The 23,969-nt window shown below is 46.4% G+C and overlaps 2 protein-coding genes across 2 annotated transcripts in view; one reads left to right on the forward strand and one right to left on the reverse strand.

Moving 5' to 3' along the window:
- LOC122945878 (coronin-7-like) overlaps positions 1–23,969 on the forward strand; it is a 121,026-nt gene that overhangs the window by 56,102 nt on the left and 40,955 nt on the right. The gene's annotated exons all lie outside the window — the stretch shown is intronic.
- Positions 1,496–22,115, reverse strand: VASN (vasorin). The gene is given in 3 exon segments (XM_044305154.1): positions 1,496–2,857; positions 2,859–4,035; positions 21,792–22,115. Coding segments are annotated over 2 exon segments (1,974 nt in total). The 5' UTR covers positions 4,026–4,035; positions 21,792–22,115; the 3' UTR covers positions 1,496–2,050.

A 23,969-nucleotide genomic window follows, 5' to 3' on the forward strand; every position in this document is an offset into this window, starting at 1 on the left:
ACGGATGTAGACGGTTGTATTATTGACTAAATGCGTTTTTGCTGATCCCCTGCCGCAGATGTGAAAGGCCTCTTCTACATGTCGGTGAATCACGGCCGTGGTCTCCACGGACCGCACATGTATCCATTGAGTTTAATGTGTGTATTGACACGTCAGTAGTTTTCTGCTCACCCTGGTGACACCACGGGCGTGTGCACTATTGGCATCGGCGTTCTGTCAATGATGTTCTCGGGCCATTGGTAAGAGATGCTCTGGAATACGCATGACACACAGACCAAACATGGATCCTTCACGGACATCTTCACGGATGAACCACTCATGCGCAGTCCGCACTATGGGCCCCCCAGCCACATTTAGTCACCCCTACTGTACTTGTATTATATTAATATACACCGCTGTCTAACCCGTTAATCCCCCTCTCTGCGCCTCTCTCCCTGCCTGGCTCTCCTCGGTCACAGCCATGCTTTGCCCCCTCCCTAACCCCACTGATATTTGGATAATATCGCTCTTCCCCTTCACAGAGAGACCTTTCTTCCCTTGTAATATAACACATCGCCTCAGGATGCACACACCTGCCCCCCCCCCCCTCCGCTCCCTCCATGTACACTCGCCACAGATTAGCCGCAGACCTCCTGCCCAGTTTGCATAATGACTTCCAGACCCCTCCATCCCCCCACCACGAACTAGACTCTTGACTCCAGAACTCCTTCCAGTGCCACATAGCTGCAGGTAAAGGGTCTAGAAAATTGTGCTCGCATGTCACCCTAGCCCTGCAAATGACATTTTATGTATCGTGATCACAGCCGGAGCCATATGCAACAGGGAGAATATGTGACCGCGTTCTGCAGACGTCAGGCTGTCGATATTCGTGCATGAAGCGATGATCGCCAGCGTCGGGAGAGCCTGCGCTAACTCTACAGAGTGAAGCCATTAGCATGATCTGGTAAATGTTACAGGAGGGAACTCATGGCTGTGATAATATACAGGTCTCCGACAGGAAGCGGCCTGACACGGGGATATGCTGCATAATTACCGCACGGTGTAATGGATGAGCGCATTAATCCACGGAGTCCAGATCCCACCTTTTTAAAACAAAACAAATCTGTCCCTGCTGGCGTCGGCTACGCTTTTCTGCTAGGGTTGAGGAGTCTTCATACGTCTCCTGTGGGCCCACCTATTGGCCCCCCTCTATTTGCCGTACGCACATGCTTTCCATTGGGGCGGTCTGGTTCTAATGGCTTCAGCAGATGAGGCGATACCTCAGTTTTTCCTCTTTAACTTGCTGGAAAAACATTACACTCAGAACTGGCCACGTACCCTTTGGCCAAAAAAAAGGGGGTGGGTATAACTTATGTGGAAGTTATATTGCATGTCTGAGACCAGACAAGAAGGCAGACATTAGGCAGCTAGTGACTGACGTGCTTCAGAAAAGACCATGTGGCTACCCTCCAGCCACATGATCTTTTAAATATATATGGGAATGAAAACCAGACACTTAAAAAGAATCCATATTTATTACATAGCAGTCAATTATTAACATCGGCACCACTTTGTCCAGCAATCGGTGCCTTGTACTTCGCCTGTCGCCCTAAACTGCTTAACGTTAATGTTCATTTACCCGAAAGAGACCACGCTGGCAGGAATAGGGTGCATGCATTATTTCATAACAGTGTCTTGTCTGAGATGATGTTCTGTCCAGCCCGGGTCATGTCAGAACCCACGTATGCAGGCGCAAGCCCGTCCAAGCCTTCAGTGCATGGGATCTTCTTGGAGCCCAGCAAGAAGACTTCAGAAACTGAAGGATTCATCGTTTTAGCAACAAGCAGTGTCACTTTGCTCACATGCAACTGTTCCCATATAGCGCCCTTACTTGTCGCTTTGGCTGTAAGCAGTTTACCCCCCTTCCGTTTTATCTTCTGCCTGAATATTTAGACAGCACTGCTGTCTTCTGGGCAGGTCTTCCCGTGTGCTCAAACATGGTCTGGATCTTGGAAATTCCCTTTGTTTGTACCTGGGAGTGTGTACAAGTCCACAGTTTTTAGAGTACCGCTTAAAAGTAGGAGTGAGGAAGCCGTCCTGTTGGTGTGCCATTATTATTTCCTACTCTGGAGGAGTCCATGAGAGGTTCTTCTGACTCCCAACCTCTTTCGTTACTTGTCAGGTTCTCTGATAACTTTTTCAACTCGCTTTTGTCATCTAGGCCTGGTTTTACACCTTCCAGCTCCAGAGGACCTCCATTTTCACATGCATGCGCTTTTTCCCTACGTCTCCGTGTATAGCAGACTGCACTTACTATGACCACCAAGAGGAGGATGCCGGCAGCTATGGCAGGCACCAGCACTAACGTTAGACTTCCCTCTCTGGTTTGTGTAATGTGGGCACTGGGTGTTGGAGATTCTCCCTCAGTCTGAGCTTCCGAGCATAATTCAGTCTCTCCACTTCCACCAAGCATCGATCCAAGGCAAATTCTGTATGTGCTGTTAGCATTCAGTCCTGTCAATGTGTAGTGTGGGAGTGTCGGAGGCAGCGGGTATGTGTCCGGCCTGTCGTCCGATCCAGAGAGGTTTTGCACCGTCAGCCGTAGTCCCAGTAGGTGCTTTTTACTTTCGATGTAACTTTGTAGGTCCACCTTCAGTGAATTACTAGTCCTTTCTAGGACTTGCAGCAGTATTTCTGGTGGCTCAGTAAAATCTGCTGGTGTTAATGATAGCATCTCACAGTACATTCCATAAAATCCTGGTGGACATTCACATTCCACTTCTCCAAGGTGATCCAAATGGCATAACCCACCATTCAAGCAAGTTTGAGGTGGACACTGATGGTCATATTCAGTGGGTAGAACAGGTTCCTCCTCCGTTGGGATTGTTAGGTGCTATTGTTGTGGTGGGGGTGGTGGTGGTTGGTGCGTAGGTTGGTCTTGGATTTGTTGTCGTAAGTGGGGCAGCTGTACTGGTAATTGCCAAGGTTGTAGGCACGAAGACTGTTGTTGGTATAGGACATCCAAAGTCTGAATTTTGCAAGTTACGTAAAATCTTTCCTGCATTTTTGGGGGGGAAGTGGCAACGAGTTTCTTCTGAGCGCAGTAGAGCGACTCCACTGACTCTCAACCATTCAGTTAGCCAGCTTAATAGGCACACACAGTTAAAAGGGTTTTGGGCCAGACTAACACCACGGAGGCGTGGTGTGGATTGGAAGAGACCCTTTGGCAAATTGCGAAGGCTCATTCTGCTTAGATCTAAGTCTTGTAATCCACTTAGGCCTGAAAAGTCATCAAGCTGAAGCTGGGATATTGCCACATTGCCAGCTAGGTTGAGTTTGGTCAAGCCCCGTAGACCTGATGGCACTTTAGATAACTGATTATCAGATAGGTCCAGCTCATGAAGATTCTTAAGTTCACTTAGCAGATCTGCAGGCACCTCTTTCAAGCCAAGACCAGCCAACCGTAAGGTCTCTATGTTTCTTGCATGGAAGACTCCAGGGTGGATGGCAGGGATAGCATTATAACTAAGATCCAGGAGCAGAAGATGAGGTAAGGAGAAGGCTGGAGCGACTACTAATTGGTTTTTGGTCAGTTTGAGTTCAAGTAGATTCTCAAGACCTCTGAAGGCATCTGGATGAATGCTCCGAATGTGGTTCTCGCTGAGGTACAGCCTTTCCAGACGACTCAAACCTTGAAACGTTTCTGCAGAGATCTCAGTGATTTGGTTTGACGAAAGGTCCAGGTTGCTGAGGTTGGTCAGCCTTTTGAAGACGCCTCCAGGTAGATTAGACAACTTATTATGGGATAGATCTAGGAGTTGCAGGTCCCACAGGCCAGAGAAACTGCTCTCCTCGACTGAGCTGATGCCATTCTCGAAGAGGTATAAATTAATGGTGTTTGGAGATATGGTCCGAGGAAAGCTGGAGTCCTTGCGACTCAAGCAGAAGACTGTAAACGGTTGGTTGCATTGACAGCCATCTGGGCAGCCTTCAGTAAGGACCGTGCATGCAGTGCTGAGGACAATCCATACCAACAGGAGGTGCATGGTGCAAGTTCTGTAAAAAAAAAAATAATATATATATTAATAAACTGTATCCTGGTAAATCTAAGACTTGTATTAGTGCTTTATTTCAGTTGTCAGCTACAAAGTCAATTAATAATGGACAATGCTAAGGCCTAAACTGTAGGACCTGTTTAGAAGGGTTGGTCCATCTAGCATATTGCTAGGGTATGTCATCAATGTCAGATAGGTGCAGGTCCCACCACTGGGACCTGATCCTATCTAGAGGACAAGGGCCCTAAAGTGAATGGAGAGCCGCCACACATGCACAGTATGCTCTCCATTCTTCGCTACGGGAGTTATGAAAGTAGCAGTGAATGGAGAGCACAGCCACCTCTCAGTTTACCGCTGTGGGACTGCCGGAAATATTTTCGGAACCCCATGGTGGTGAATGGATGGTGACTGCACATGCGGCACGTTCTGGAGATCACTATATGCCAGAGGTATGCCATCAATGTCCCAGATGGCCCAACCCCTTTAAAGCTATACCTTTACAGAAGAAGCTAAAGAGGTATTTCACTTTGGACAATCTTCTCTTTTTTGAAGACTTTAAACTGGTCACAAAGTGCCCTTCTGCTGGGAGACCTAACGACCAGCTGTGATCTTTGTGGAGACCTAATAGTAAGTGTTTAATTTCCCCACAGCGCCACCGCAGGGGAAATAAAGCATTACACAGTGTCCATTCAAATCAATGGTTTGTCTGTATAATACAGGACAGGACAGGTCCTCCAGAGTGAGGAGGAGGAACCTGAAGAAGAACAAAGGACCCCCCTCCTCCATCATTAACATAGAATTCCCTATTTCCCGTTTTTCTAAGCTGAACAGTCCCTTTAAGGGTTAATGTTCTCTCCTCCAGGCTGGTGCCAGACTTCATTTTCATCCGCTGCATATTTCCCGGGATGTAATCTTATAAGGTTCCTGCTATGATTGTCAGATTCCAATTACTTGAACCGTTACCATTGAGCATGAAATTATCTGAAAGGGTCCTGGTTAAGGCTTGTGCGGACAGGACGCCGCTGCCTCTTCGTGAATTGGTTAATAATATATCCTGGTATTTGCACCCCTATCATTTAGGTTACGTGAACTTTCAACTTCTGCACAAGAAAGGCCTGTGCCTGTCAGGCCATGCCCCATATGTATAAACAGAGCCCCTGCCGGTATGCAGACCCCCCTTCCCTATCTGTCACTTGTAAGACATCATGTAGATAAAGGGACTGTGTTCTAGGCCACACAGCCTCGCGCAGGACTGCTCTCGGGTCCCAGTCCTAGATACACAGTCTTGTACAGGCGCAGGTCAACGATCGCCTCTGTCCAGGGCGTCATGTACAGTCAGCTCACACTTCGGTCTTCAGTCACCGCTTATCTTGGCTCCTGTTTACACAGCGTGATTTGCTTAGACATGTGTCTTTATTTTTCTTCAGTAGTGTCGCCCGCCACTGACACCCCCGTAAAGTGGTCATAGACTTGAAAACAGTCAGATTGATGGCGGTAAAAAAAATGGTGTCTGTGGACAGCTTTACACTAAGGGGGCATTCACACGATCGTATGTAATTTGCAGTTTGCAAAACGCGAATCTGCAAAATATAGATGAAGTCCGTGTTGCATCAGTTTTTTTTTGTTTTTTTTTGCGGACCCATTGACCTTAATGGGTCAGTGGTCTGCATTTGTGGCCAAGAATAGGACATGTTGAAGGGTTATTCCCATCTTGGACATTGGGGTCATATCACTAGGATATGCCCCCAATGTCTAATAGGTGCGGGGTCCTATCTTACAATGGAGCCCGCAAGATGCTGGAGGACGCACCACGCATGCTTTCAACATCTGTATGTTCTATTCTTCGACTTCAAATGTGGACCATGGACCCATTGAAGTCAATGAGTCCGTACAAAAAACAACAACAAATGTAACATGGACATCATCTGAATGCCCCCTTTACTGCCTCAGATTTTTTTGCAAATGGAGATGTAGCAGTGCTGAATTTGTATTCCCAGGATGGGCTCCCTTCTCAGTTTTGGTATTAAAATATACAGATGTCAAACGAAACCGTTCTACGACCGCGTGATGGCAGCCATATGGGCTGCACTGTCTGCATGACGAGTGTTCCCAGTTAATAAGCTTAGCTCTGCTACATCTCTTGAAGGGGTTCTCCATTGCTTGGTAGTAGGATCTCTTGACAATAAGTTGATCACCAAGTGATCTCCCTGCTGAGACCTCCGGCGATCAGCTGTAATATGTAAGACCTGGCAGGAAGTGTTCAATTTCTCTGCAGCGCCACCACAGGGGAAATGAAGCAATTACATTGTCCATTCGCATCAGTGGGTTGTCTATGTAATGCAGGACAGGACAGGTCCTCCAGAGCGAGAAACTATCTTTGTAACGGTTCTCAGCGGTTCTCTCTGGTTTAGGCCTCATCCACACGACCGTGGTGTGTTTTGCGGTCCGCAAAACACGGATGGCGTCCGTGCGCGTTCCGAAATTTGCGGAACGGCACGGACAGCCTTCAATATAAATGCCTATTCTTGTCCGCAAAGCGTGGACAAGAATAGGACATGTTATATTTTTTTAGCGGGGCCACGGAACGGAGCATCGGATGCGGAGAGCACATGGAGTGCTGTCCGTATCTTTTGCGGCCCTATTGAAGTGAATGGGTCCGCATCCGAGCCGCCCAAACAACGGCCGTGTGCATGAGGCCTAAGAGATGAGTATCTTGTACAAAGGACACCCCCCCCCCCCCCTTCCACCCCCATTAACTCAGTATTTCCGAATAGGATGCAGAAATATGGGTTTTCTCAAACTGGACAACAAACTTTTTACAGGGGTTGATTATTGGAAAAGAACATTGGTCCGCGTAAAGGTGCCAACAATCACACGATGCTCAAGCATCATTGATGCGGCACCTAAAATGATAATTTCTGGGTAGCAGATCGTCTTGTGTAAAAAAAATTAATTAAATAAAAAACACAGATCTTCTGCCAAGAAACAGTGAACCTGTCTGGGGATAAACGATCGCAGTAGCGATCGCTCATGCCCATACAGAGGAGATCATTACCTTCGCTGATGAGCAACCATTTACCGGGAGCACTTTATAATTCAATATTGTCTTGGCACTATATGGCGGTATTATGTGAGCTCTATGATTTAGTATTGTCTAGGCACTATATGGCGATATTATGTGAGCTCTCTAATTCAATATTATCTTGGCACTACATAGCCGTATTAATACCTACTTTGGCAAATTCAGTCTCTCTGCATTTTGAAAATTTAGTCCCTCTGTAGCCTTAGGACTGCTGTGCTCTGTACAGTCCTAAAGTCTGTTCTGCACGCTCACTCCAGCCCCCACCTTGTATTAGCAGTGTGCACATAACATACTCATCTGAAAATCTGTGATCCTGTAAATCCCTTTGCGGAACAATATATGGACACTGTATTAAATATCCGGACATGGTGGCGGAGTTCCCCTCCGCATGACTACATTTCAGATGAGGAGAGATAGTGTCTGTCTATCCGCGCCTGTACTGACAGAGTTAAGAAGGGGTCAGTAGGAGGCAGGTAATATTCTGAGGAATGTGCAGCTGTGAGAAGGGGGAGACAGAGGTGAGAGAAGGGAATAGAGCAGAATATAAAGAAGCCTAGGAGATGTTGCAGATGGTGGGGAGAGGAAGGTTATGGCGGTAATTGCTGTCCAAGGAGGGGGCAAGGCTGATGTGTCTGGAGAGATGGCGGGTGGGTGGTGGCATCCTGTCAGGAGTAAAAACTATACACAAAGTACCCTGAAAAGTTTTTTTGTTTTTTTTCCCCCTCCCCTGTCTATAAAAGCTTCACGGTATTTAAAGATGGGGTATTTGGGTTCTTTCAAGTTAAAAGGAAACTTGTTGTAAGCGATGTGTCAGACACAATGCTAGTGGTTGCTCTCATCATGCCGCCAAGTACTGGTAACGCTCCAGGTCACAAGACTGGGCAAAATTTGCTTTAGGTAGGAAAATTTCGATAAAATAATAAAAGACACATTAATCCCCCCCCCCCCCTCCCGTTTTGGCGCTGCTGCTTCCGTGCTTTGTTTACCGGCTGCAGCGATGACATCACCGATACCAGTGTTTGGTCTCATCATTCAAGTGTTGTGGAAGTGATGTCATCACTTCAGCCAAATAAATAAAGCAGGTGGCATCGTACAGTGATGACATTACGTTAACACTGCAGCCAATCACTGGTCTTGGCGGTACATCGTGATTGGCTTCAGTGGTTAACGTGATGCCATCACTGCAGGAGGCCACCTGCTTTATTTATTGGGCTGAAACACTCACGTGTTGTGGACGTGGCGTCATCACTGCAGCTGAATAAACAAAGCAAGTAACCTCCTGATTCGAAGATTTGAGAATAAATGGGCTTACTGAGGCTAAGTGATAAAAATAAATAAATTACTAAGTATTAATCATACTTAGTAGTTTTTTTTATCAACACCGTGATGACATCACGTCAACAACCCATGACCACTGCAGCCAATCGTCATGTAGCACCAAGACCATTGATTGACCGCGTCACTCACGTGTTGTGGACATGACATCATCACTGCAGGTGACAAAAGATTTGAGAATAAATAGGCTTACACATGCTAAGTGATAAAATATTTACTAAGTGTGAAAAAATATAAGGTAAAACACAGTGATGACATCGTCTGACCGCCGCAGCCAATTGCAATGTACCACCAAGAGCAGTGATTGGCTGCCTAATTCTCATGTCGTGGACGTAACGTCATCACTGCAGCCGAATACACAAAGCACCTGAGCAGCAGCACTGGAACGACAGTGGGAGTTACCTGAGGAATATAATTAGTGTCTCTTATTAGTGTCTCTTATTAGTGTCTCTATTTTATCCCATTTGCCTCCCTTTTGCCTTCTCCCCGCATTTATGAAATTGCGACAAAAATGCAACAAAAAAAAAGGGCATAACCACAATGGGTGAACAACCCTAAACCCTCCCTAGCCCTTCACCCTAGCAGAGCAGGATCCTGTTATTTTTATGTACCTAGCCTTAATCTTATTGACATAGCTGACGTCCATCACAAATTCAAAAAACAAGGTTAATCTTCATCTAACAATAGCGGGCAGAGACGTCAACATTGTTCCCGTACGATCCCGTAGCCAAAAGCTTCCGCTGCCTCCCCCAACCTCACCCGTGCTCGACCCGGCAAGCGTGTTTAGTTTAAAAGGCTTTTCCCAGATTTTAATTCTCTGGATAGGTCATCAGTATCTGATCGGTGGGGATCCCACACCCCTGTGACCCCCGCTGATCAGCTGTTTGAGCTCGCAGTAGTGCCACAGCCTTCTCTTTTCTGTTCCTAGGCCATTAGTCACATGGCAAGCCTAGGCGCAGCTCACCCCGCATAGAAGTGAATGGGGCTGAGCTGCAATACCAAGCACAGCCACTATACAATGTACGGCGCTGTGCTTGGTGAGCCACGATGCTTCTCTAACAGCTGATCGGCGGGCGTGTCGGATGTCGGACCCCCACCAATCAGATGGATAGGTCATCAGTGTTTAAGTCTAGGAAAATCCTGTTAATGGTTTAATCTGACACGTTGGATCCCTATTTTTCCTAACATCTACTATAGGTGGTAGAGTGCCCCTTTAGATTTTCATCCGATGCCTCTAATCTTGCTGGGATATCGACCCTTCGCTAACAGAGATCCTTCCAGGTGTAATGGCTGGTATGTGCCTTGTGAGGCAACATTCGCCCTATGCAGTGATTGACAGAGGGATGCGAAACTCCTAATAAAACATCATTAATTAGTAATGGAGCGTGCAAGCAGGGTGTGCAGGGCTTGGGTGTCATGAAAACTCCAGCACTTAGTCATCCTCCATAGTGATCTTACAACATGAGCCTCCAAGAGGATTTCAGACTACAGAAAACTTCCACGCCCCCGAAATACGGCCTAAATACTTTACCCATCTGTTATACTGTGAGCAATCAAGTAACTTCCATATTGGTTAGCCAAGAGGTCGCTTATGAGGCATGGCACTATATGGCAGAAACCCCTTTACTTGAAACAGCGCTGTTCATAGGCTGTGTCTGGTATTGCAGCTTTGCTCAATTCACTTGCATGTGAACCCGCGGACAGAAGTTGCGGTCTTTTTTTACACCCCTTGCTAAATTAGTTGACAATTTCACATCATAATTGGGGTGGGGGGTGACAACAGGCCACTCTCCCCAGAGTATATGTGGCAAACTTTGGGTGCTATTGCTCCCAGTCTGCCGTATACAGACATAGTTGACTTTTGGTAAAACGTTTGATGTCATCGAGGCAAAAGCTGAGCGCTGAGATCCCCACGATGGCTAGAACGAAGAGAGAGAAGTGCTCCCATATCGTGTGCCCTCTCCTCGCTGCAGGCGACAGACTTAGAAGTCGGTGGGCTGGTCTTGGTTCCGTCCCCTGCATCAAGGAGAGAGAGCGCGCTATGTGAGCACTTCTCTCTCCTCCTTCTAGACATCAGTGGGGGGTCTCAGCGCACAGTCTCCCACCGATGTAAACTGTTCATATGTCTCTATGATATATATCAAAAGTTTTAGCAAAATTTAGTGACCCTTTAATTACTTGCCGTATGTTACGCAGAGCGGCGCGGGTCTGCCAAAAGGAGTGCTATAGGATATGGCAGGATATCCCTCAGGATGACCTATGGGGACATGTATCTCATTTGCGATTGATAAGCAAGTATTACCACCGCCATATGTTTTCCGATAAGGCCTTGAACAGCTGTACTCCGTAGATTGCCTGTATGCCATTGACCTGGGGGAGTGCCCTACATAACACGACCCGTTAGTAATTAGGCAGTGAAGCCTTTAGAATTGCCATCTTAGGCATTTATTTTTTTCTGCCCTTGGGTGTTTTTTGGTAAATGTGCATTAGTCGTCTTCTGCAGGTCAGGACATGAGGAGCCTTCTGGTCTGGAGTCAGGCTGTCCATCTGAGGCAGAAGTCACACCTGTTTCAGTACACCAAGGGTCTGCGCTGTCACTTTAAGACTGTCGTTACATGCCTTACATGCACATCTGTATTGAGGGGGAATGTCAAGTAGCAAATAGATATGTTAGGAATTTTAGCCGACATGGGGGCTAGAAACCACGGGGAGGTGAAGGGTTAATGTGGGAACGGTCTAGGGGTCAGTGATCCCGGGGACACTTGTGAGCGGCAGAACAAAACAAACTTGAGGACAGTGACACTGCGGACGATCATTAAGCTTCCATTTCTCCTTGGCAGGTTCCGAGCTGTGAAGTCTGCAGAGCATCGCGTCTGCAGATTTCTGTGCCAATAGTCTGCACCGAGCCCTGGTTTATACATCACAGCGTAGGACATAGCACCGTGACCCGCAGCCAAGTATCACACATTCTTAAGACTACTTTCACACTGCCGTTTCTGGGTCCGCCTGTGAGATCTGTTTCAAGGCTCTTCCAAGCGGCCTAAAACGGATCAGTTTAGCCCCAATGCATTCTGAATGGATAAGGATCCGTTCAGAATGCATCCTTTTTTTTGCCTCCGTTCAGCCTCCATTCTGCTCTGGAGGCGGACACCAAAACGCTGCTTGCGGCGTTTTGATGTCCGCCTGACGATGTGGAGCCAAACGGATCCGTCCTGACTTACAATGTAAGTCAATGGGGACGGATCCGTTTTCACTGACACAATATGGTGCAATTGAAAGCGGATCCGCCTCCCATTGACTTTCAGTGTAAGTCAAAACGGATCCGTTTGCATTATCATGAACAAAAAAATTGATAAAATTATTTATTTATTTTTTGTTTGTTCATAGTAATGTAAACGGATCCGTTCTGAACGGATACAAGCGTTTGCATTATGGGTTCGGATCCGTCTGTGCAGATACCAGACGGATCCGCACCTAACGCAGGTGTGAAAGTAGCCTAACTTTTAACTTGGGGTGCTTTTCCAGAAAGAAAAATGGCTGCTCATGTCTCCATACTGGTTGTATGTTTCCCTGAAACAGAACTCTGTGGTATGATGATGAGGAGCTGCCTTTCATATTTTGCTGCCGATTCAGAATCCAGAATGGCTGCTTCTAGTGTAGGTGGGTCGCCCCCCACACGATAAAAGGCTCTGTCGACGTTTGTGTCGGAGGCACTCTTAAAGGGCATCTGGCAGCAAATCTGCACCTATGAAACTGGCTGACCTGTTACATGTGCACTTGGCAGCTGAAGGCGTCTGTGTTGGTCGCATGTTCATATGTGGCCGCATTGCTGAGAAAAATGATGTTTTAATATATGCAAATGAGCCTCTAGGAGCAACGGGGGTGTTGTCATTACACCTAGAGGATCTGATCTCTCCAACTGCTGCGTCCTCTGCACTTTGATTGACAGAACCCGGCAGTGAAGACAGCATCACATCTGATCCTGTCAAAGTGCAGAGGATGCGGCAGTTACAGAGAGAGCAGAGCCTCTAAGTGTAATGATAACGCCCCCGTTGCTCCTAGAGGCTCATTTGCATATACATCATTTTTCTCAGCAATGCGGGCACATATGAACATGGGACCAACACAGATGCCTTCAGCTGCCAAGTACACAGGTAAAAACAGGTCAGCCAGTGTCATAGGTACAAAACTGCTGACACATTCACCTTAAAGGGGTATTCTCGTTGTTTCAAGTTATCCCCCATCCACAGGTTCCAGCGGTAGGACCCCCTCCGATTTAACATCCCCTATACTGTGGATAGGGGATAACTTCAACCAACCAGAATACCCCTTTAAGAGTCTAAACTCTAGGGAGAGATTAATGGAGACAAGTCTAAAAGAAAAAACTGTGTAGCCTCTAGCAACCAATCACAATGCAGCTTTCATTTCTTAGGGCGGTCTTGAAAAATGATTGGTCGCTCTGGGCAACTTATGGACCGTTTCCATCAGCGAAAATGGAGCTGCGTCGACGGAACTTGGCGGACCCCTTTGTCCGACAGGACGTTGTGACCACCAGGATTGCAAATGTGAGCATAGCCTAAAAGCCGGACATGCAAGGGTCTTGGACATCCGTTGTGGGAATGGTGGCCACGTTGGTCGTCGCCCAGCTATGCGAGGAACGGATATAATTAGGACTCGCCTGACTCAAAAACTGGGTCATACTGGATCTAGAGAAATCATTGTTTCCTCCCCGCAGACCCAGGTTCACATGGACCTGTTTGCTTCTGCATGGACTTGTATGTCTGCAGAGCATCGCGTGTTCAGAATTCCTGTTCAATAACCAGGAACCTATTTGCGGCACCTATTATAACCCCGGGCTGAATGTGTGTGATTTCCAAAGACTTCGCTATACAATGGGTATTGTGAGCGAGGTAGCATGCCTTCAGCCTCCCACTCTGTGGCTGCCTCTGAAACGCGTTAGCCTATTGTCAGCTGCTGTAGAGACAGGCCGGGCACCATTATTATCTGTGTGTTTTGGCTGTAAAATCACAGCAGCTTAATATATTAAAGCTTTATGAAGATCTGCCGAGAAGGCGCTGCTCCCCCTCAAACATGTTTTACCGCATTGATGTTCCACTACTGAGGCTCCGTTTCATTAACATCTTCCTGGCCTAATAGGACTGCAAAGTGTCAGACATGAGGCAGGGTTATGCCTCGAGTAGGCAACCCCTTCTCTAAAAGGTAGAGATGATTGCCGGGGATCCAGCTCCTTGAAGATTCATTCCGTCCTTAGCAACTATCTTGCCCAGCCTCCTAAAAGGGGGTTTCTACCCTATAAGGTGTTATGAGACCCCCTTTAAAGCGGTTGTCCTACAAAAAATACTCTACAGTTTTCAAACCAGCACCTGGTTCTGAATACTTTTTTAATTGCATGTCATTAAACATTTAGCTATTTAATAAAATGTATAGCGCCACCTGCTGTTTGTTCTTTTTTCTAATTTCTCTGTCCTACTCGCTGAGGTGGACGCACATGCTCAGTTCTATCCATCAGCTGCAGCAGGAAGGACATGTCCCTGAGAAAGGACACACCCCTAAGCTGTCATCTTGAAATAAATCTAGCAGAACAATTAGAGCAATGAATGGGGGAGATCTCAGGATCCATGTGAGGTAGAGGGCTGGTTCTAGCTTTGTTAGAGGTTGTCATGTCGTGGATAGCCCCTTTTAAATGGGTTCTTCAGTTTGTTTTAACTGATGATCTATCCTCTGGATAGATAATCAGCATCTGATCGGCGGGGGTCCGACACCCGAGACCCCCGCCTTTTCACTGTTTACCGCTGGCCCAGTGACGTCACGACTAGTATCAACTGGCCTGGGCGGGGCTAAGCTCCATTTAAGTGAACAAAGCTTAGCCACGCCCAGGCCAGCTGATACTAGTCGTGACGTCACTGGGCCAGCGGTAAACAGTGAGAAGGCCGCGGCGCTGCTGGAGCCACCGCTGCCTTCTTAAACAGCTCATCGGCGGGGGTCCCGGGTGTCGGACCCCTGCCAGTCAGATGCTGATGATCTATCCAGAGGATAGATCATCAGTTAAAACAAACTAAAGAACCCCTTTAAAGGGGCTATCCACGATTGATGTAAAAAATTTAAATCATACATAGTCTAGTACATGACAACCTCTAACAAAGCAAGAACCAGCCCTCTACCTCACATGGATCCAGAGATCTCCCCATTCATTGCTCTAATTGTTCTGCTAGATTTATTTCACGATGACAGCTTAGGGGTATGTCCTTTCTCAGGGACGTGTCCTTCCTGCTGCAGCTGATGGATAGAACTGAGCATGTGCGTCCGCCTCAGCGAGTAGGACCGAGAAATTAGAAAAAAACAAACAGCAGGTGGCGCTATACATTTTATTGAATAGCTACATTTTTAATTACATGCAATTACAAAAGTATTCGTAACCAGGTGCTGGTTTGGATTTTTTTTTTATATTTTTCGTGGGACAACCCCTTTAACTCTGAAATCATACAATGGACACGCAGGTGAACAGCTCATTGCGAAGCTCTGCACTGTAATGAGCCGTGCACCTGCGTGTCCATCGTATGACCAGGGTGGATGATTATTTTTTATCCAATGTAAGTAAACCTTGAAGGTTCCTACTGAATGACAGCTAGCAGAGATACTGAACATTTGCTGAGAGCAGAATACTCCTTTAAAACGCAAGCGCTCCCAGTCGACTTAGGGTTATCTATAGGGTCAGTGCCGCGGCGGTATACGCGATATATAGCAGCTCCTGGTGCCTTTGTGGACCAAGCGGGAAGACTCCTTTACCAAACACCGCAGGGAGTTGCTGCAGGCTCTGAATAACCACTTACAAATGTGAAGCCACGTTTGCTTCATGGCGTGTTTGAAGATAAGAGACATTTGGCAGAAACTGTCACATGCATTAAGCCACTCATGAAAGCACAGCCGGATCCGTGCCAGAATAAACCGCGGGATGTGAGGAAGCGCTTAATGAAAAAATGTAGTCACCAAAATAAAAATCTAAATATTAATTCCTAAGAGGCCCAGCAGCCTGCACCTCTCCGGCTTCCCATTGAGGTGACAGCATGTCCGCGTGGTTGGGCATGGGGGTACTTGTGTAGGGCGAGTTAAAATCCTGTTTTGGAGCTACTGGAAAGATGGGCTTTGCATCTGGGGCCTGCTTGTACTTGTAGTTGCATCCCCCCTAAGGGTGTCCGAGTGGGTCTCAAATGTTGGAAAGTATGGTAAAGAGGAGCGGATATGATCTTCAAAAGAGCATTTCCCACTAAAATTGTCATCTGGTTTTATGACCAAAATTCAATTCAGCCTATCTGTTTCTGGGAAAGCTGGGTAGTAACCAATATGTCCGCCTTTCCCCTATGGGTTGTCCCCCAGGTTTTTAAAACCCCTAAATGCCATATATGCCTTGTGGGTTGATATAAGAGCCATGGATATATCATCAAGTAGGTTTACCTGTCAGGAGACTGGGAAAGCTGGGTGATATCCAATATGTTCGCCATTATATCTTCTGTAGGTATTTAATATAGGAGCCAGGGACGCATAGCCAATAGGTTTACCGGTCAGGAGTCTGGGAAAGCTGGGTGATATCCAATATGACTGCCATGACATCTACCTTTAGGTATCGCTATAGGAGCCAGGGATGCTTAACCAAGCAGGTTTACTGGTCAGGAGTCTGGAAAAGCTGGGGGATAACCTGATGATTGTCGCTCATCTTTCCCCAAAACCGCAACTTTAAATAAACAGAAGAGTCTTTTAGGGGACTACAACTCACAGCGTGCTCAAGACATACTTGGAGTTGTAGCTTTACAATAGATGCCCGGGCTTGGTCTAGCTCTCATGCTGTCAGGGAATGATGGGCATTGTAGTTCTACAAAATCTGTATTATTGGTGGAGGAGAGTGGTTTGCCTCCAATGTATTTCTATATTAAGGGGGGGCTATGACCTCCACTATTCTGGGCAACACTTCATAGCCCTCCCGCCACACCCAGCCCTTAATTACATCCACTCCCCGCGGTTGAGCCGCAGAGACTGGGATGACGCTCGGCGCTGGCAGCCGTATTATTACACCCACCCCACGTAAAAATAAACAGGGGGGGTCCCGGGGGACAGAGGAGTTCTAGGGTCTGACCCCTTGCTCGGCTGTTGGAGATTACACTGACTTTTCTGACTTGACACTGCTACTCCCTGCATGTGGTGTAGTAGTGGCCCTTAGACTGTTTATGTGAACCCCATTTTGCAGCCTCCTCTGTATGGGGTGAGGCTACGCCGGTCTGGCTCTGCTACATGCTATGTGTGACATAACACCCAGCGATACTGCATGTTGTTACGAAGTCGTTCAGTCAGAGGCTGTGCATGAGGTGTGCAACCGCCTGACCCGTCACCCTCAGCCGGTTCTTGGCCCTGCCGCAGCCTCTGAGTAATCCTGGGCGTTGGTCCGGACTTATTAACAACCTCTGTCTGTCATTTTCGCTGACTTGCTCCTCTTAAAGAGGATCTGTCACCTCTGCTGACATGTCTCTTTTAGGGAACGATTGTATTCCGGGTCAAATAACCATTCTGGATCACCCGTTCCCCTATTATTCCTACTAGAAGTTTATTAATGAATCGCCCAACTGGATGTCACATCACCTGCGCAGTCTGACACTGACCAGTCAGTGCTGCCAGTGCGAGGTCATGCAGGAACACACCCCTACCCAGTTGGAGATTCATTCCTAAACTTCTAGCAGGAATAATAGAGGAGCAACACTAAGTTATATGAAAGATGCAAGTAGTTAGAGAAGCAGACATGTCAGGAGTGGCGACTGGTCCTCTTTATAGTACCACAACTACCTGACTAACTCCTTTATGCCCCTCTGGGACCTTTACTAAGGACCCCTATTGACTTCCTAGTCAAGACCTCCCATTTTGAGGAATGTACAGGCTTTAATTTGCCTAATTGGAAACTTTCTTTCCCCAAAATGGATGCCATTTGTTGTGTGGGCAGTTTAGACAATTGTTCCTGTAATGAATCCTGAAGAAATCCACGGATGAAATACGAATAAACAAAAAAATAATAATTTAGGAGCCGATGCAGCCAATCTTGATGACAATAATTTTCCGTGGAGGCATAGTTGGCCGAAAGTCCCGAATTTTCAGGCACTGAAAATCTTGGGCTGAAAATGGGTGGGGGTTATGTAAGCCCCACCCACACGTGGACATGGGGACGTGGCTTAAATCTTCTGAATTTTAATGTAGATGACAGTAAAAAAAAAAAATTTGTAAAATATAAAAAAAAATTCTGACTTGATCGTTTGGATTTGTCCAGCTCTGCTGAACAAAAAAAAGGGGTTCTCCGGAATTAGAATGCCGGGTTCTTTGTAATGAGACCAGTCCTCTTTCTGAGAGCGGGAGGACCCCTACGGCTCAAAACTTTGGCCGAAATGGACGACATTGGGGTAGTATATTTATCAAAACTGGTGTAAAGGAAAACTAGTTTAATTGCCCATAGCAACCAATCAGAGTCCTCCTTTCATTTTTCAGAGGTCCTTTGGAAAATGAAAGCTGCAATGTGATTGGTTGCTAGGGGCAACTAAACTAGATCTCCCCCAATGGCTGTTTTTCATAATTATCATGCCAATATGACCCATAACCCACTGGAATTAGAGCATTTACCTATAGTAACCAATCAGCTTCCAGCTCTCACTTCTCAGAGGAAATGAAAGATGCGATTTGATTGGTTGCTGTGGGTGACTGCTCCCTCTTTCACTTGCACCGGTTTTGATAAATCTCTTTAAATCTGTGAACAAATTTATCCATCGTGTTGGACCCTGTTAGTCAGTCATATACATTTTGGTTCGGATTTGGGATTTTTGATAGTCCTTAAAGGGAAAGTTAACCAAAACTTATTGTGGGGGAGATTTATCAAACTGGTGTAAAGGAAAACTGGCTTAGTTGCCCCTAGCAACCAATCAGATTCCACCTTTCATTTTCCAAAGGAGCTCTGAAAAATGAAAGGTGGAATCTGATTGGTTGCTATAGACAACTAAGGCAGTGTTCCTTTACACCAGTGTTGAAAAATCTGGAGGGCTCTGGGGGTGAGGGATAAATGTGACCAAGGAAGGACGACACTGGGGGAAGTCAGTCCATACATAGAGCTCTATGTACGTGCCTCCCGTCTATGGATGTACTAGATGAAGGCTCTGTCCTGGGTCCATGCCCTAATTTTCAAGGACCAAACTAATGGAAGACCGCCACGACATTAACAGTGCTCGTTTCAATAAACTTTATTTATAAAAAATAAAATAAAAAATTCCCCCTTTAGAAAAACAAGTGCCAGAAACAGCTCCTCACCTATCCACAGGTTGGTTGTGGTATTGCAGATAGTCTCAGTTGAAAAAAAATGGGACTGAGCTGTAATACCACGTGGACAAGAGGGGGGGGGGGGGACACTGTTTTTGCAAGAAACCAGACATTTTTTTTTCTCATTCTGTACAATCCCTTTAATTATTAGGAACATTTAGGAGTCAAAAAGTAAAAAAATAAAATAGAAAAACCTCACGACGGACCCCTTAATATAAACACTGAGAGGATTGTAGTTAGAGGAGTTGTGCCAGCCATACATATTGATGACCTATCGCCAGGATAGGTCATCAATATCTGATCGGCGGGGGTCTCGGATCAGACATTGATGACCTATCCTGATGATAGGTCATCGATACGTACGGCCTGCACAACCCCTTTAATGTCTGGTAAATCTATGATATCTTAATGTGAACTGGAAAAAGGAGGCGAGATGGGACGATACAACCATAGACATCTTATGTCAGGAGTCAGAACTGACGTCATAATAATGAGAGTGGTAGTAAATTTACCTTTAAAGGGACGGTACGTTTACACCTAGCTACGTTTCCTGTTATCAGCCATTTAGAAAGTGCTTGGTTTTTCCCGGCAGTCCCATTGAGAATAGGGTGCATTCAAGCGACCGTATTTTTGGTCCGTGTCCGATACGCATTTTTGGTGGATCGCACGTAGACCCAATGATTTCTACGAATTGGTCATCCGTGTTATCTGTGTGCTGTCCGCATTCTGTACATTATAGAACATGTTCTATCCGTTTTGCGGACAAGAATAGACTTTTTTTTTTTTACAATGGGGCCCGCAGAAAGTGCGGGATGCACACGGACCGCATCCATATTTTGCAAACCGCAAAACGGATAAGGTTGTGTGAATGACCCCCTAAAGGAGCAGCAGTTCACATTGTCATCCTGCCGCTGCATCCGGATGGGAACAGAGCACCTACATTCTCTGGATTGGGGGGTGTTCCAACAGTCAGACCCCCTACCGAGCAGTTATTCCCTTTAATATGATAGGATATTTACCCCCCATTTACTTACATACATGTGACTAAGAATAGCAGCACTATTATAATCCTTAGATTTAGTGTCCCTTTAAGAGGAAGCAGACGCCATTGTAGCGCAGGAGTCTACATTCTTTATTCATTAAGCTGAATATCTTTCACATAAAGCCCCTGCACCTGGAGAGTCGGCTGTAACCCCAGCGTAGACAGGGGTTAATTCTGCCCATAGTGGCCCCAGGCGCAGATGTGCCGTATATGTATTAATAGAAAGCAGCAGTGCTGTGAAGCGCCAGGCCCCTGCTCTCTATGTGCGAGCTTTGTACAGCGTCCAGGCTGCCTCCTCTGCACAGCCAGCTTGCGCTGTGTGTGGGAAGCGCACAGAGGGACCCTCTGTCTGGTGTGTAGGTATGTGCTCCCGCTGTGTACTATTCCACCGCACCGCCATGGTGGATATTTGCATGGGTAGCACTTTAATAATGTGAGGTGTGGAGGACACTAGGTTCAGGTGTAGCAGAGCTGAGTTTGTCACTTTGGGTTGACATTGCAAGCAGTCCTATGTAAAACCACTAACTGTGATGTCTGGCAGTATGATTATAGGATGTAACCAGGAGACGTTGCATTATATATATATATATATATATATACCGTATATTCTAATATCAATAATGGTAAGTGGCCCCCAACCGACTGATCGATGCACTGGCGCCAATCCCTGCAGAAGTCACCTATTCACTAAGGTCTGCCTCCTGAGAGTTGTCATCTGCTCACTCCTCCGCTGCCTATTGTACAGCCTGTAGCCATGTTTGTCTAGCCGGGTTTACATACACATTTCTGACCATTCAGACCCCTCTTACAGACGAGGAGATTGGTCGTTTACAAGCTCAGATATTCTAATTCCCATCTTTCTCATCGTCCTAAACCTATGCCGTTCCCTGTCTTTCTGAGTCCGCTTACATGTTACAATCGTGGCAGATATTTACGCCTGTCGGATCCCATTTCTAGCAGGTTTATCCGCTCTTCGGATCCCTTTTCTGGTAGATTTATCTGCCCGTCGGATCCCTTTTCTGGTAGATTTATCTGCCCGTCAGATCCCATTTCTAGCAGGTTTATCCGCTCGTCGGATCCCTTTTCTGGTAGATTTATCTGCCCGTCGGATCCCTTTTCTGGTAGATTTATCTGCCCGTCGGATCCCTTTTCTGGTAGATTTATCTGCCCGTCGGATCCCTTTTCTGGTAGATTTATCTGCCCGTCGGATCCCTTTTCTGGTAGATTTATCTGCCCGTCGGATCCCTTTTCTGGTAGATTTATCTGCCAGTCGGATTCTTTTTCTGCCAGATTTACCGTATCTGCCCGTCGGATCCCTTTTCTGCCAGATTTATCTGCCCGTCGGATCCCTTTTCTGGTAGATTTATCTGCCGATCTGATCCCTTTTCTGACAGATTTATCTGCCCGTCTGATCCCTTTTCTGACAGATTTATCTGCCCGTCGGATCCCTTTTCTGACAGATTTATCTGCCCGTCGGATCCCTTTTCTGACAGATTTATCTGCCCGTCGGGTCTCTCTTCTGGCAGATTTCAATCCGATCAATTCGCCATTTGACACACATCAATTCGAATTCATGTCTATGGGGCCGTGCACATTTCCGTATTTTTATGCGGATCCCTCTGGCCTTTCCCACAAATGATAGAAGATGTCCCTATTCTGGTCCTTTTTTTTATTTTTTTTGTGTGGATGGAATACACACTGCTGTTTGTGGGCTGAAATACAGACACGACTGTGCATGAAGCCTATACCAGACCTGCTTGGGTGACATCTGGGGGCGTCATCTCCTCAGATGAAGCCACCACATCTGCCTCCTGCGTTTACGTAGCACGGTTCCCTCTGTTTACTCCGTACGCTGAATGTACGGGTAGAGACAGTAGGTAAGCCTAGCTGTACACATGGAAGTAAAATCACGGCAAAAATAATAATATTTGGGCTTTACCGTACGTCCTGGGACTGCGAGCGGCTCCAGGCAACCAAATGACATCCAGATGAGTAAAGTTCTGCAGCTCTTTCCTCCCGTCTGAAGTTTGCTCTCCTCCTCCTCCTCCTCACACCTCTGTACAACTTCTCTAAGCCTTTGTCCTCTCAGACTCTTCACTTCTTCTTCTTTTATTTTTTTCCTCCTTTGCAGTTTTTCTTCTTCTCTCTTTTACTCTTTCTCCTGCCCCGTCCCCTTTTTTTTTCTTCCCCCAGCCTCTTCACTCTTTCTGGCTGTGGAAGTGATAGTTTAGCTATTCCTATGCTATTTGCCTGGGGCAGGGAAGGCGTTCCCAGGACAGAGGCAGGACTAAAGCTTCTCTCCGGTGCCTCCTAAACCTAACTATTGGCTTAAATGACCCCCCTCCCCTCCTCCTCCAAATCAAAGACCGTCCCACCTCCACCTTTACACTGACCGACCCCCATACCTTCAGAGATGCTCATCTGGCATCACTAAACTTTTTCATAACTTTGCACAGTGCGACCTCCACGCGCCAGGCTGCAGGGGAGACACACAGACATTGCTTCACGAGTCAATATCTGGATGGTTTTATCTTATCTCCTAAAACTATCACCCAGAGGATGAACTTTAACTAGCCGCCATGCCAAATGTAATCCCGAGAGATAGGCTGGGGCGGCTTTTTCCAACCATAGATCATTAGGAACGTCAACATCTGCTACATTTGTAAAATAAATAAACAAAAATCACATTTTATATATATATAAAAAAAAAAACTTCACTGCTGTCATACATACGTCTCACAGCTGAGGGATTTGCTACCATTGTATCCAGTCTAGACAGTGCTCTGTGATACCGATGTCAAATGTTACCCTTTGTCGCAAGGTATCGGGCTGTTTAGCTCAAAGAGATTTGTCTAGAGTGGATGCAACTGTAGCAAATCCTCTAGGACAGGAAGGGGTTTCAGCCTATGTTGCTGTTCACTGACTGCAAGCAGAGCTCTTGAAAAGGGGCGAGGAGGTGAAATACAAAGTCTATTAGGGTGGCTGCACACAATCCAGATTTAGGCTACATTCACACAACCGCAGTGTTTTGCGCGATCTGCAAAACACTGATACCGTCCCTCGTGCGTTCCACAATTTGCAGACCACATATGGCCGCCGCTACACGTTCTATAATTTGCGGAACTGGACATATGGTTACGGACAGTACACGGATGTGACATCCATGTGCTGTCTATTTTTGCACTACCTTCAAGATTTTTTTAGGGAGTGTTTATGCTTTGCATTTCAGCTTTTTAGCATGTTCTTTTAGGCAGCACGCTCTAGTTATGCTGTTTTATCCAGGTATTTTTCTCACAGGCATCTCTACAGGACTTGGAAAATGGCAGAAGAAAACGTAAGTTCAAAGCCTCATGCACCTAAACGTGGCCGTTTTGTGGACCGCAAGCAACGTATCCGCAAAAGACAGATGCAGTCCCTGTGCCGTCCGTTGACTTCAGTGGATCCGTGGCAGGCATATTCTATGTTTTTGCGGAAGTGACATACGGGTAGCAGAAAGCACACGAATCGTCCACGTGCTGTCGGCATCCGTATGTCCGTTCTGCAAAAAGGATAGAACTTGTGTCCTATACTTGGTCGCAAAATGTGGACCATGGATTAATTGAAGTCAGTGGGTCCGAAAAAAATGCGGATGCAAAACGGACATTATCTATATTTTGCAGATCCGCAAATTTGCGAACTTTAAAATACACATGGTGTGTGTTCGATGAAAAAAACGCAGTTAAAAACTCTGTCGTGAAAAATGCTAAAAACACTAAGCATACAGCGTTATTTAGAAGAAAAAAAAATGTTCCCCCAAAAAATGTGTGAGGGGAAGCCTTAGGGTATAGTCACACGGTGCAGCCGCACTTTTTAGGCTACGTTCACACTTGCGTTGTTGTTTTCCGGTATTTTTTCCGGAAAAGAGTGTTTGCGTTTGGTCCTCATGTATTCTGAATGGAAAGAGATCTGTTCGGGATGCATCAGGATATCTTCCGGCAGCATTCTGTTTTGTGACCGGACACAAAACTGCCGTAAGCAGCGGTTTTGTGTCCGGTTATAAAAATGGAAAAAAATGCATCCGGCACTGAAAAAAAACAGATCTGTTACCTATTGACTTTCAATGTAATTAGTGACGCAT

This window comes from Bufo gargarizans, chromosome 8, assembly GCF_014858855.1.
Source record: "Bufo gargarizans isolate SCDJY-AF-19 chromosome 8, ASM1485885v1, whole genome shotgun sequence".
Taxonomy (NCBI): Eukaryota; Metazoa; Chordata; class Amphibia; order Anura; family Bufonidae; genus Bufo; species Bufo gargarizans.